We start from the raw sequence: 13,490 nt of genomic DNA, 5'->3' as shown, positions 1-13,490 counted from the left end.
TACACCCTTTATCCTTCTTTTACTCAGGAAGACTTCCTGTCTCTGAAGATGGCTTATCTCAACCACTGGCCACTGGTTTCAACAGTTATATTTTCAGACTTTTATTTATTTTTTGGCAGCAGGGTGGAGCGGGGGTGGTGTCTTGCTATTGTCAGCCTGTGCTGATTTCAGTAAATAAAAGGAATATAAGTCAGCCTTTGTTTGAAGTTTCAGGATGTTGCAGTTTTGAGAAATGTGACAATTAATCCTCATGGTACCATATAGAGAATGTTAGGACCTGAATTGTTTGTACTGATAAGCCAGACAAATTTAGATTTTCTTTTCTATGTGTTGTTTCAAAATCTCTGATAATATTTTTCTTATACTTTTCTATTTCTTCTAAAGGTGGAAAGTAAAGAAAATTTCTGATTAATTGGGCATTCTAGGTAGTAGGACTCTCTGACTATGTAAGACTGAATGTGCTTCTAACTTAGTTGAAGAAGTATTTGGAGCCTCAGTGGGTTCTTTGCATCTGTAAATCAGTGCTATAGGGAGATGGTGCCAATAAGGAAAGGAAAAAAAAAAAACCAAACTATTGTTATGTATATTTATTATATGGAATACAGTGGAAGGGAATGAGTGGTTTATGGACTAAAGGTTAGTTCAAAGGTAAAAACTTCCTGGAATTCACTGTAGATGAAAGATGCCGGGATATATTTCTCTGTGAAGTATATGTTTGATTTCTACACTGAACGTGTCCCTCGACTTTGGACTGTTAAGCTTGCCTTTAAGGTGCCGACGTGTTTCTGCTCATGCCCAAGGTCTTCTGAAGTGGAGCCCTCATGGTTGATCCCCGCGCACTAAAGCCATGTGGTGGCATAGATTGTGTGCAGTGAAGTCATGCTCCTTCCTTCCTTCCCGCCCTCCCTCCCTCCCTCCCTCTCTCTCCCTCCCTCCCTCTCTCTCCCTCCCTGACCACTGCAGATGTTGACGAATGCTCGGAAAACAGATGTCACCCCTCGGCCACCTGCTCCAATACTCCTGGTTCCTTCTCCTGCCGTTGCCAACCTGGATATCATGGGGATGGATTTCAGTGCACACCTGGTACGGTCTGGGGGGCCAGATCAGGCACAGAAAACTCCCGGATCCTTCAATGCTGTTTTTCTACAGCACCTCAGCCCACTCTTGACTTATCCGGGTCTGAGGCCTGAGTTGGTGGATTTTCCAGGCTCTGGATTTTTTCCTGCATTATTTCTGGCTGCCTAATTTACTGATAGTTCACTGGTTATTAGCATTCTGGGAGGCCCGACGTATGACCCATCCATGGTCCTACCTAGTAGCAGTTCTGGTTAACTCTCTTGGTGATCTGCTTTGCCTTGATAAGTGCAATTTAGATGAAGCCTTGAGATCGAGCTGACCGACCAGGAGGCACATGCACTAGTGAGCGGGGAGTTAGCCCCCATTGTGACTGTTCTAGTAGAACTTGGCCAACACGGTGCAGTCTAGCAACTGCCCTTGACCTGGAGTTTCTCAGACTCCAGCTCTGGACCTCAGGGGATGAACACAGTTTTGTTTTCTCTGGAGTCTCTTGGGATGTTTGGACAGAAGTCATGGGTTGCTCTTCATTTTACCCAAATAGCAATAGGACCCTGAGGGCTGAGGGGAGAGGCTGTTTCACTGTATAATCAGCCAGGATTTACAGGGTAAACTGCGGGAATTAGGGAGAAATTAGGTAGATAGTGGCAGAGCTAAAATAAGAACCCAGGACTCCAAAATTCCGGCGCCTTGCTATTTTTCCCATGTTATCCTGTCTTCCAGTTATAGAAAAAAAGAAACCCTCAGGAGACTTTGAGGCTGGCTGGTAAAAGTGGATGGGTTGCAATGCCTTTTACTCCTCCTTTGTATCTCCTCTGCTCTGGTCCCGGAAGACCCCACCTCTGGACTGAGACCCTGTGAGCGCCAGCAGCACGATGCCCAGGCCCAGCGCACTCATCCCGTTGCCCAGCTCCACATCCCGCAGTGCGATGAGCAGGGCCACTTCCTGCCGCTGCAGTGTCACGGCAGCACTGGCTTCTGCTGGTGCGTGGACCCCGATGGTCAGGAAGTCCCTGGCACCCGGACCCCACCCGGCTCCGTCCCGCCTCGCTGCGGACCACGAGGTAAGCCAGTCAGGAAAGACACCTGGTCCCAGCACAGGCCTGGGGCAGAGCAGCACAATGGTGCTTACTGTGGGATAGATTATAACCCCTGCCCAGACCACGCAGACTCAGGGCTGATCATCATCCTTGCATAGCCTCCTTCCTCCTAGGAACACCTGAATGGTGGGCACACACCTATGTGCACGTACATCTTACAGGGACACAGAGACCCGTGCATGACATGCATGTTGGACTCCAGCCTCTTAGACAAGTACAAGACTAGAAGTTGAGACTGAGTGTGGAGGTCAGGCTGAGGTCACTGCCCAAATCTGTTACTGCAGCTTAGGGAGATCTTAGAGCTTGATGACCTTGCCAGAGCAGCCTCTTGTCCAAAAGGAAAACTGTCTTCGCATGTAACTTTGTATCATTTAACTCTGACTTCTGGAGTGCAGGAAACAGTCTGAAGGCTGTTTTAGTATCAGTGGGAAAAATAAGTATGACACGCGTAGGTGGATGCAGCTAGTTTGCTCTAAGCAAGTAACCCCAGCCCTCTCTAGCCAGGCTCACATGTTGATGGGGAATCGCTCTTGCTCCTGCCACCTTTAGAAGAGATGCAGGAACCTGTTTTGTTAGCCTGAGTGATGTGAGATGCAGTGCATGAACCTGTTACCGTCTGAGCACTCCCCACCTGTGTGAGGCGTGGTTCCCAAGCGCTCAGTTCACGCCAACCGCAGGTTGCCAAGGCAGGTTTCTACGCCTCGCTGAGGTGTTCGAAGATGGGAAGAACTTTTTCTTTTAATACAGAAGAACTTTATTATGAAGAACATAGAATTGGTTTGATATCATTTTAGCCAAGATGATTCCTGTACATATCCATGAGCTTGCTATTCAAAGATCCATTTTTACTATTGAAAAGGGTTCCATAAGTACTAGTCTTGGCTTTTCGTGTATGAGAGTAAGAACTGGAGAATAACTACCAGTCTTGATCCTTTCAATAATATGAATTGTGATGGCCAGGACATTAGTGGTTCTAAGATTCATATAAGTAAAAATTGTTAATGCTTGATCTAGATGTATATATACCCTTGCTTCCACAGTGACACTCCTAGTTCCTCTCTGTCCCTATTCTTAGGAAAATATTTTGCAGGTCCAAAAAAAAAGAATACAGAGAAATTCTGTTTCACTCATGCCTAGTCTTTAAAAAGTCTTGGTTCTAACTCCAGCTGGGGTTTGAAGAAATCAGATGGTTGGGAGGCGCCTTAAGGGAATGGTTCAGAATTCTATGAAATTTATTAAGACAGGCATGTGTTAAGAACAGTGATCCAGAAGGGAGCCAAGAGAATGAAAAGTTAATTACTAAAAGAAGAACATGTTCCTTTGTGCAGACTCTTTCCCATGGCCAAGCTTCTCTCTTGGTGCTGGTTTGGCTTCGGCTGCCATTTCTGACCAGTCTCATCTTCATAACGGGGTCAGTTTTGAAGGGAGAGAGAACACTCTGTGCTCAAGATTTAAAAATATTTAAAACCCTGCCAACCAGAAATAGAAATAAATCCATGGTTGGATCGAGAAGTAGCTTGAAATAACAAGGAATGATTGGGATGCCCACGTGTAGGTGACGTGAGGTGCCCCTTTCCCAGAAGCTGACTGTGCTGTGTGTCGCATTCCAAACAAAGAGATGGGCCTCGTTGGGTGGTCCCCTGAGAATCGATCCTCTGAGTTTGTTATGTGGATCTGGGGCAGTGCTGGGAACTTCTCCAGGGAATCCCACCTCTGGTGATGGATGGTGAGTGTCTGAGGAAGTGGCATTTCCTTCTCTGGGTCCTTTGAGACACATCTGAGTGAGGAAGTCAGTCTCTCCTTCTCCAAGATGTTTTAAAAAGAGCTTTGCTTCTTGTGGGTCATAAGCTATAGAGACAGCCTGAAGGGCATCCGTTTCCCCCAAACTTCGTGAGTCTTGGAGCTGTGCTCATTGGGTTTGAGCTCTGAAGATTTTATTCACCATCCTTTCCTAGAGGAAGTGTAGGTGCTGGAGCCCAAATGTAATGTTTCCAACTGTTCTTTGAAGCCATTGGAGGTTTTGACCAAAGGAGTGACGTGAAATGAGTTTTTTTAAAGGGACTCTTTCTGGCTGCTAGTTGAGTTTACAGTGGGGTGGGGGAGGGGGGTAGGTGGGTGGGCAGGAAAGATGATGGAAGCAGGGAAACCAGTAAGAAGGCTATCGTAGTAATCCTGGCATAAGATGACAGGGGTGGATGTGGTGAGATGTGAAGATATACTGCTGACATTTTTTGACATATCAGATGTGGAGAATGAGAGAAGGGAGTCAGGGATGACCGGGCCTGAGCAATGGAAAGATGGAGGTGCTGTCTACTGACATGGAAAAGTCTAGGGGAGAGCAGCTTTGATGGGGGAAAGCCCAGTTTTTGTTCTCCTCCGAGATCTCTGTTACACATCCACATGGTGGTATAAGTAAGTACTTGGCTGTATGATTCTACAGACCATAGGCATGAGTTGCAGGAATTAATAAAGGAGAAGTACCTTCTACTTAAGTTCCTTTAGGTAATCCTATCTTACGAGGCTGTACAAGTTAAACTGCCTGAAGCAGTCCTCTCAGAGAACTGCCGTGTTTGGGACAGAGCCTTGGCAGCCCTGTGGAAGCAGTCTGGGAAAAAAATTGCAGGCAGAGAAACTGCTCTGCAAGGGCAGCTAACAGGAGTTTAAGCATGGTGGTGAGGAAGGGGGGGTATGGGCGTGGGGGGCAGGGGCAAGGATGGGGAAGGAAGCTGGAGAAAGGAGGGGACAGAGCAGCATGGTGGGAAGCTGGAGCCTCTATAAGAAGGTTCAGCTTTGAGATAAGCCCAGAGCAGGGTGGCCAAAGGACTTCAAGGAGCTGGAGTGTCTCCCAGTCAGTATCAAATTGTTTGCCACCAACTCTCCTACGCTCACACATACTAATTACAATAGGTTTTACTTTTACTCAATATAGTTTTCCAATGGATAGATACTTAGGGCCACGTAAGTAGGGCATTCGGTAATACTTTCTAAGACACACTGGCCAGTGTCAAGACAGCCCTCTCAGACGCAGGTCCTGGAGTTTGAAACAAGAAAGAATAAATATTGGCTTTAAGCATCATGTAGGCCCTGAGTCCCAAAGGACTGTTAGACACCCCTTCCCAGGCTGAGCGAGCCTTGCACCCCAGATGTTACCTCCTCTTGTTCTTTCCTGACGTGGCTGGGCCTTGATGACAATCCTTCTGGCCTAGGGAGACAGGAGCATCAGGATGACCCCTTCTCCTGATTCCTGTGGAGAACTGCTTAGAGCACTTTGCTACTCAGGGCCAGCATCCAGGGGCTTGGCTGAGGCGTCGTTAATAGACACGAGGAGGAAGAAGGCCAGGAGGCCAGGAGTGGGAATCTTGAGCCACATGCTACATTCCATCCTTGGTTCACAATCAAAGGCCTTTTGTCCCCACCTGCTCAGAGCCCACCCAGAGGCCCCGGACTGTCTGTGAGCGCTGGAGGGAAAGCCTGCTGGAGCACTATGGTGGCACACCAAGGGACGACCAGTACGTGCCCCAGTGCGATGACCTGGGCTACTTCATGCCCCTGCAGTGCCACGGGAAGAGTGACTTCTGCTGGTGTGTGGACCAGGACGGCAGAGAGGTGCCGGGCACCCGCTCCCAGCCAGGCATCACCCCTGCATGTAAGCACCCAGGGGCAGCATCTGAGGTGTCCCTGAAGGAAAGCTGCCAGCTGTGGGTGAAGGTGGGGGGAATGAGGGGTGAACAGGTCCAACAGAAGAAGTCGCTGATAAGCCGTGTTGATTTATAACCTGGTCTGCCCCAGATCCCAATTCAGATTTAACATTTGGTTTTGTCATTAACAGTTTCTGTAATTAGAACATCTGGAACTAAATTCAATATGCAGTTCCTCCTCCCTTCCCCTACTCTGAGCCCAGGGTGAAAGGGGACACGTGTCACCCTGGGGACCCAGAGAGAAGCTGACACAACACTGCCTCTGGATTTTTTCCCTTTAAAAAAAAAAAAGAAAAAGAAAAAGAAAACTTTCTCCTTTGTTCTGAGGGGAATGTTTTGTTGTCTTCCTCCCCAGTAATTGGCAGTGATTTACATAATTGATCTTTGGGAAAAAACCCTAGAAATTAGACTTTCTTTTAAGGAACATCTGGAGCACATCTGTCCAGGGTAAAAACTTGTGATGTTTCTGGAGGCTCTGGTATGTGGGAAAGTAACTTCTCTTCCCCTCTCCCCACCCACCCCGTTCCCTTCCCTCTCTGCTCCTGACACCCTCCTCTTCCCCACGGCAGGTATACCCACGCTTGCTCCGCCCACAGCCCGGCCCACGCCCCGGCCCGACGTGAGCCCTCCTCCCGTGGGCACCTTCCTGCTCTATGCCCAGGGCCAGCAGATCGGCCACTTGCCCCTCAATGGTACCAGGCTTCAGAAGGACACAGCCAAGACCCTGCTGTCGCTGCATGTAAAGTGGATTTCTCCCCCGGGGGCGGGTCTGCATCGGGTTTCCAGATCTGGGCAAGGCCGGAGGTGGAGGGGGATCCTGGAGGGTTTCTGGGCTGCCATCTTCGGGAGCCTGACACACAGAAGAGGAGGGGGCTCTCTGTGGCTGGGAGTCACGTCTGACTGACCAAGGCCGCTTTCTCCAGTTGGTTCATGGGGTTTCGGATACGTGGTAAGGGAATTTCAGAGTTGGCAGCATATTGAGGCAGCATGTGGGGATCCAAGGGAAAATGGCAGAAGGTAAACCCAAGTCCCCAGCATTCTCTTTAAGTCATAGACATCTCTGCAGAGATCCTGGAAGCCAACTAATGACGGCCTCATCGTTGCAGCCCTCTGCCCTCCCATTTGGTTCTGTCGACCAGCCTCTTATCTTCTCTGACTCCGTCACAGATGAAACTTTGGGGAGCGTGTGATCATGGAAAGGAATGGACAGGGCTTTCCCCAGGGGATGCTGGCTGCTTCCGGAGCCAGCAGCCTTCCTATGGTCAAGGCACTCCATTTTGGAGAAGGGATTTCTTCTCTAAAATGGAGAAAAGAGAAGGGAGTTCACCAGAAAGGCACTGACACTTACAATGGAAAATCGCCTAATTCCATTTCTAAACTTCACGCTCCAGGTACTTGCTCATCTATGAGAAAGAATAATACAGCGTCCATGTTTACATTTACTTCTGTTAATGAACAACCTCTTATCTGGTCTAAAAAAGTTTAGAAGTAGCCAGTGTTCAGAAAACAATGTGGGTTTTATTTTTCCAAGATGTGAGTTGTGTATGCGTTTCCAAATACTCGCTGCTGTTTTGTAAAGTTTCTCTAGAAGAGAAAATTGTCATCACCTCAAGCTAACTATTTATTCTAGCCAAGTCAGGTGGCTTCACTGCATTTCTGAACTTGCCTCTGATGAGGGCAGGGTGGTTGAGGGTAATGGTGGTGGAACTGAAAGAGAAATGGAATATGGGTTCTAAGCACATCTTGTGGAAACTTACTTAAACTGGGACTTTTTCCTCCAAGAAACCTTGAAATCATTACATGAGTTAATGGATCCCATGATTCCCTGGGTCAGTGGAGGCCCGTGCACCCGTGCCCGAGACAGATGACTTTAAATTTTAAAACTGTACTTGACCTTCAGATCCTCCCATATAAACTGCCCACTCTTCCACAGGAGCCTAATCCTGCTTTGTAGTTTCTTGTACTGACTCCTCTCCCAGAGGCATAAGTTCAGGACAGCCCCAGGAGGCTGTTAGGCAAGCAGGGAGCTTGCATGACCTCAGGGACAGCTGGGTGGCCCCTGCACATTGGCTCTGCACATCTGCCAGGCTTCTCAGAGCAGGCCTCTGGGTTGGAAATTGAATGAAGCAACTTCTGTGCAGAGTTTTGGAAAGGAATATCACAGACTCGGCATTTAAAAAAAGACTGCATCATTTATTTAGCAATAAGGAAGGAGGGGAGAGCTCCCTAGCCAGAGGTCAGGTGACCACCATTCCCCAGTTCCTTAACCCATCAAGTTGTAAACTTTCTTTTACACAAGAGTACAACTAAATGATTGCCTTGGAGGAAGAGGCAGCGATGGGGGTAAGGGTGACTGCACCTCAGATAGCAGAAAGCTCTCACAGGGGAGGGGAGGGTAGATTTTGTTATATATTGGCAAATTTTAGAAAGGCTTTTTGAAAAAGTGCTGATAACATTTGAAAGAGTCAGTTTTTGTCCAGTGAAATATTAAAGACTTACTTCGCTGAGACTAGCATTTGTCCTCTAATCACTGAAGGGGCTAATCTTTTCATGAAATCACTTCTGTTTTTACCACCAATAGTAATAGTGCTTATTGATAGCTAACTGATTAGGATACTTTATAAGCACTTATGGTATTAACATTTATAGCAGCCACGTGAAGTAGGTATTGTTATCTTCATTTGGCAAATGAGGAGACAAAGGCATATAGAAGTTCAGTACCAAAGTCACACAGCTAGCAAGTGGCCAAGCCTGGCTCTGCCCCGGGAAGTTGGCCTCCATCACCCACACATCTAACCACTGTGCTCGGTTGCCATAAAACCATGCGATGCAGGGTTGTTCGCTGCAGCCATGCATGAGTGAGGCAGCCGAGCATGAAGTCAGGGGAAATGCAAGGAATCATAATTCTTCCAATTCTGTGTCTTGGTCTCAAAGGGCTCCATAGTCGTGGGAATTGATTACGACTGCCGGGAGAGGATGGTGTACTGGACAGACGTTGCTGGACGGACAATTAGCCGCGCCCGTCTGGAATCGGGAGCAGAGCCCGAGACCATCATTAACTCAGGTCAGCAGCTTCACCCAGAAGACAACTCCCATTCCATTTCATTCTACCAAGTCCAAGTTATTTGCCTCTTTTATGCCAAAGTCTCCCCTCTACCTTCTTGATAGGACTCTGAATAGAAAGGGCTTGCAGTAAGAATTCAAAGTGCGGCTACAGTTGATGCCGCCTGGCCCCAGCCCTGGGGATGCCTGGTGCCATCAGGCTGGGAGGTCTTGTTAGGCTAGAGGGTACTAGAGGTGGCAGAAAAACTAACGCAGGATCTGTTCCTCTATTGACTCTGTTTGTTTTGACTTGGAAACTCTCAAGACTTTTTTTCCCCCCAACTATTCAAACGTAGTAAGCAGAGCTCTCTGCTTCAGGTTCACCTTTCATAGCTGCAGTTGCTCCAGCCCTGCCTTTGTTTTATTCCAGGTCTGATAAGCCCCGAAGGACTTGCCATCGACCACTTTCGTAGAACGATGTACTGGACAGACAGTGGCCTGGATAAGATAGAGAGGGCCAGGCTGGACGGCTCTGAGCGCAGGGCCCTCTTCCACACGGACCTGGTGAACCCCCGCGCCATCACTGTGGATCCAATCCGAGGGTCAGCCGGGCTTCCCTAATTCTCCTGTTACCTGTAGATCCTCATTTGAAGCCCTTGGGCTCTAAGTACACTTGTAGGGGAGGGTCAGAACATGGGCATGAAAGTTCAAAATATATTAAGTTAATAGTATTCACTGAGGATCTACTAGGTGTCAGGTACTGTTTAGGCAAAGACAAGGTCTGTCCTTTCATGGAGTTTATGTTCTACTAGGAAGAAATAAGACAGTAAACTAATGAATAACAAGGAAATTATTAAGCCTGTGATGTGATACGTAGAGAATTCAGAGTATGTGAGAGAGACTGGGGGCTACTCTGGATCAGATGATCAGGCCAAGCCTGAGACAGCACTTCAACCGGAATGCAGTCAGTCTCCCCCAGCAACACATTAGGAAATCCCAGTGTTAAACCTGCAGTGGGGTTACCTGCATGAGTTGGTGAGTAAGCAAAACGCAGACACCAGGCATGTTATTTCTCTGACCTCATTTTCACAGTGGCAACAGTCAAAAGAACAATGTTTCCTGTCTATGATAATTGCTGAGGTCATCAACTGGGACATATAACTTGGTCCGTGTTTCAGTGGGACTTGTTAGAATCAGGGAGGATTTCTATACCTTGAGAAACTCTTGCCATATTTAATGGGGCTTCTACCAAATGAAATTCCAGAGAAACCTTCAAATCAGTAAAGATAACCTTCAGCTTTCACTTTCAGCGAAGTGTGTTTGACTCAGAAATGCTTAGTGAAAAGCCTCAAAGATCGTTCTGAAATTTGGGTTCTATACATTGGGGAAGGCTTATCTTTCTCCATTTAATTTATCCACAGCAACTTGTACTGGACAGATTGGAATCGAGAAGCTCCTAAAATTGAATCGTCGTCTTTAGATGGAGAAAATAGAAGAATTCTGGTGAATAAAGACATTGGACTACCCAATGGTTTAACCTTTGACCCCTTCTCCAAATTGCTCTGCTGGGCAGATGCAGGTACTACTACTCATGGAATGCAAATACAGAACACCACAATGTTCAGTAAGCGTGAGCACTCTAACAGATTTTACAGTGAAACCAAATCCCACCATTTAGGACTTCTGGCTTACATTTATAACAGTACAGCAAATGATCTACTCCTTTTAAAGGACACTTTGTAATGACTCCTGTGATGAATTTCCTGAGGTCCTGGATGTATGTGTTTGAATTAGGCGGTAGGTTTGAGGGCTAGTACTATGTCCAACCTACTTTTGTCCTGCTTGCCCTTCCTCTACATGAGCACTTGGCACACTTTTTAGGTTAAAAAATAAATATTACCCACTGTTGGAATCGACAGGCTTAGATAAATGAACAGGGGTCATTTTCCTTTTTTGCCAGTATTATAACATTTATACATATCTGTTACTTTAACAGTCAGTATGCTATTGTGCTGAGGACATTCTGTGAAAAGTGATGTGGCAGGATGGCTTCATTCAGTAATAAATTTGGGTTGCCTATTCCCAGGTTCTCTCTTTCTGTTGTGTGATTTCATTATTAGCACAACTGAAAAGATGCTGTTTCATTATACTGCATTTATATTTTTAATAAGTATTTGAAATTTAAATCAGGGTTCCATGAGAAATGTGAAACTTGGAAACTCTTGCCTCGTTTAGCTATTTAAAAATTTACATTGAAAAATGGCACTTTTTATTCCTAACTAGAAAATAATACAGTCTTTAAAAAAAAAAAATTAAGGATTTTAGTTGAAAGGCAACCTTGGCTATTATTATACATTGCTTACAAAGGGCAAGTATTAATATTTATCCAAATGTTATGTTTACAACAATTTAAGAGCTAACACAAACTTTTTTAACACTGATATAATTTCATCTCTAATGTCCTACTTTGGGAGAAACTTAGCCAGATTTCTGTAAATGCAATCCTTTCTTCCAAAAAAGGATTAAGAGTTTAAATTCCACTAAAAACTAGAATGCTCTTAAACAAACTGAAGACTGGTAATAGAATAGGAAAATTTTAGTTTTTAATTTGTATTATTGCAATGGGGATAGAATACTCTAGTTCTACCTTTGTTTCCTTTGAGAATGAACTTACCTGCCACTATTTTTGGTAAAGGATTTTTTTTTTTCCCCATCACATGAAAGGATCTCTTTTCCCTCTTTGATGTTTTAAAAGGAACTAAAAAACTAGAGTGTACACTACCTGATGGAACTGGACGGCGTGTTATTCAAAACAACCTCAACTACCCCTTCAGCATTGTGAGCTATGCAGATCACTTCTACCACACCGACTGGAGAAGGTGAGCCTGACACACTCTGGACAAGCCTGAAAAGGCAAACTGTTTTGGAAGACACACCACTTGTACCAAATGTTAGTAAGCGACTTTAGTTATTAAGCCCTCCTACTAAAGTTTTCATTTCGTTCTCTCTTCATTAGCAGACATCATTCAAGTGTTAACTGCTTTTAAAAGCATACTTCTACATCAACCAGAAATTTAATGGTATTGCTCACATGTAGCTTAAAAATGGCAGAGCTATTTGGTAATAAACTATCCAAAAAGGAAGCACATTACTCTGAATCTGATCGTCAGAGAATAAAAGACTACCTTTAAATGGTACCATGAGGTATCTTATTTAGTTATGTGATTTACATTGACTTTTAAAAATGTATTCTAGAAGTCTGGCAGAGATTTCTCTTCCTGATAAACTGGCTTTTTCTATCCAACCTTAAATCCTGTGAATTCACTCTTCCTTTCTGTTACCAGGGATGGTGTTATATCAGTAAATAGAGACAGTGGCCAGTTTACTGATGAGTATCTCCCAGAGCAGCGATCTCATCTCTACGGGATAACTGCAGTCTACCCCTACTGCCCAACAGGTAAACGGACATGCTCAGGTGGCTCCTTTGGATCAGCCAGGTAGAGAAAGATAGATCTGGTAACTGACCACACTTGGCCTGCTGCTGCCACCAGTGAGAGCCACTCTGACCTAGAAAAGCTAATGGCCAACACATAGGGGTGACCATTCTACTACCTTAAGTCTACCTAGCTTAACTATACACACAAAAAAGGTCAGTCTATTAGGATAGTTCCCCTTTAAAAGACCTGCTGTGGCAAACTGGATATAAAATACTCACATGCTGTCCCCTCCCTCCACAGGAAGAAAGTAAATATGGTATTATAAAGGACTTGGAGTTTACAATCAGAATCAGGACCCTAAAGAACATTTACTGCGAACAAAGGTGAAGAAAGAGAAAAAGCAATTGGCCATTAGAAGTTCTGGACATATAAGATGAACATTTTCAGTGCAAAAAGACTTAAGTATATTTTGTGAAAAGTTTATACCTCAATCTTTACTACTGTATTTTTAAAAACAGTTATTTCAAGTTTAAAAAGGTAACCATTTTAATTGTTGCTTATTAAAGCAACTTTTAATAAACATTTATGTCATATTTAAAAGGTCAAATTAATTGAACTAAACCAATTAGAGCACGTTAAGACCCTAAATCTGACTATTGCTACAGATTCTTTCTGGCCAAGAAATTAAAGTACATGTGATCAGTATAAAAATATGATCCTAAAGATCATTAAACCTTGACGTAGAGAAGGCTATGCAGAACTGATGGGAAAGAACCAACTTCTTATTCTAAGATTTTTTTTTTTTTTTAACCTCTGCATAAGTGCATTTCTATTTATATTAAAAGGTGCTACAATGTTTGTTTGTATTTTCTGATCCTAAGTCCCTCTATAGAATTACCCACAGAAATTACTACATTTATATATAAATACCAAAGATGTAACAGTTCTCAAATTTTCTAGATTACTCCAATAAAATATTTTAAGTTTTCCTATAACTTACTTAAGGATCTGTATTTTCTATATGTGTAATGAAGTCGGGGGGGGGGGGTGGCATGTACCTAAACCACCAGGGAGGAAGCAGATTAATTAATTATACAAATAAATAAATACATAAACATAACACATGGTCAAAAAACAAA

The 13,490-nt window shown here is 44.7% G+C and overlaps 1 protein-coding gene across 2 annotated transcripts in view; it reads left to right on the top strand.

Moving 5' to 3' along the window:
- NID2 (nidogen 2) overlaps positions 1-13,346 on the top strand; it is a 78,139-nt gene extending 64,793 nt beyond the window's left edge. The window contains exons 12-21 of one of the 2 annotated variants that reach the window (XM_061180843.1): positions 964-1,083; positions 1,908-2,138; positions 5,599-5,820; positions 6,442-6,611; positions 8,807-8,936; positions 9,345-9,516; positions 10,336-10,493; positions 11,670-11,793; positions 12,259-12,371; positions 12,652-13,346. In XM_061180843.1, coding sequence (XP_061036826.1) covers positions 964-1,083; positions 1,908-2,138; positions 5,599-5,820; positions 6,442-6,611; positions 8,807-8,936; positions 9,345-9,516; positions 10,336-10,493; positions 11,670-11,793; positions 12,259-12,371; positions 12,652-12,662 — 1,451 coding nt within the window. In that variant the 3' untranslated portion in view covers positions 12,663-13,346. Of the gene's footprint in view, positions 1-963; positions 1,084-1,907; positions 2,139-5,598; positions 5,821-6,441; positions 6,612-8,806; positions 8,937-9,344; positions 9,517-10,335; positions 10,494-11,669; positions 11,794-12,258; positions 12,431-12,651 lie in introns of those variants that run through there. The other variant, XM_061180841.1, reaches the window with a different exon arrangement.
- Positions 13,347-13,490: the final 144 nt, after the last annotated feature.

The sequence above is a fragment of the Eubalaena glacialis genome, chromosome 2 (genome assembly GCF_028564815.1).
Source record: "Eubalaena glacialis isolate mEubGla1 chromosome 2, mEubGla1.1.hap2.+ XY, whole genome shotgun sequence".
NCBI lineage: Eukaryota > Metazoa > Chordata > Mammalia > Artiodactyla > Balaenidae > Eubalaena > Eubalaena glacialis.
This window is presented reverse-complemented; position numbering and strand designations above follow the sequence as displayed.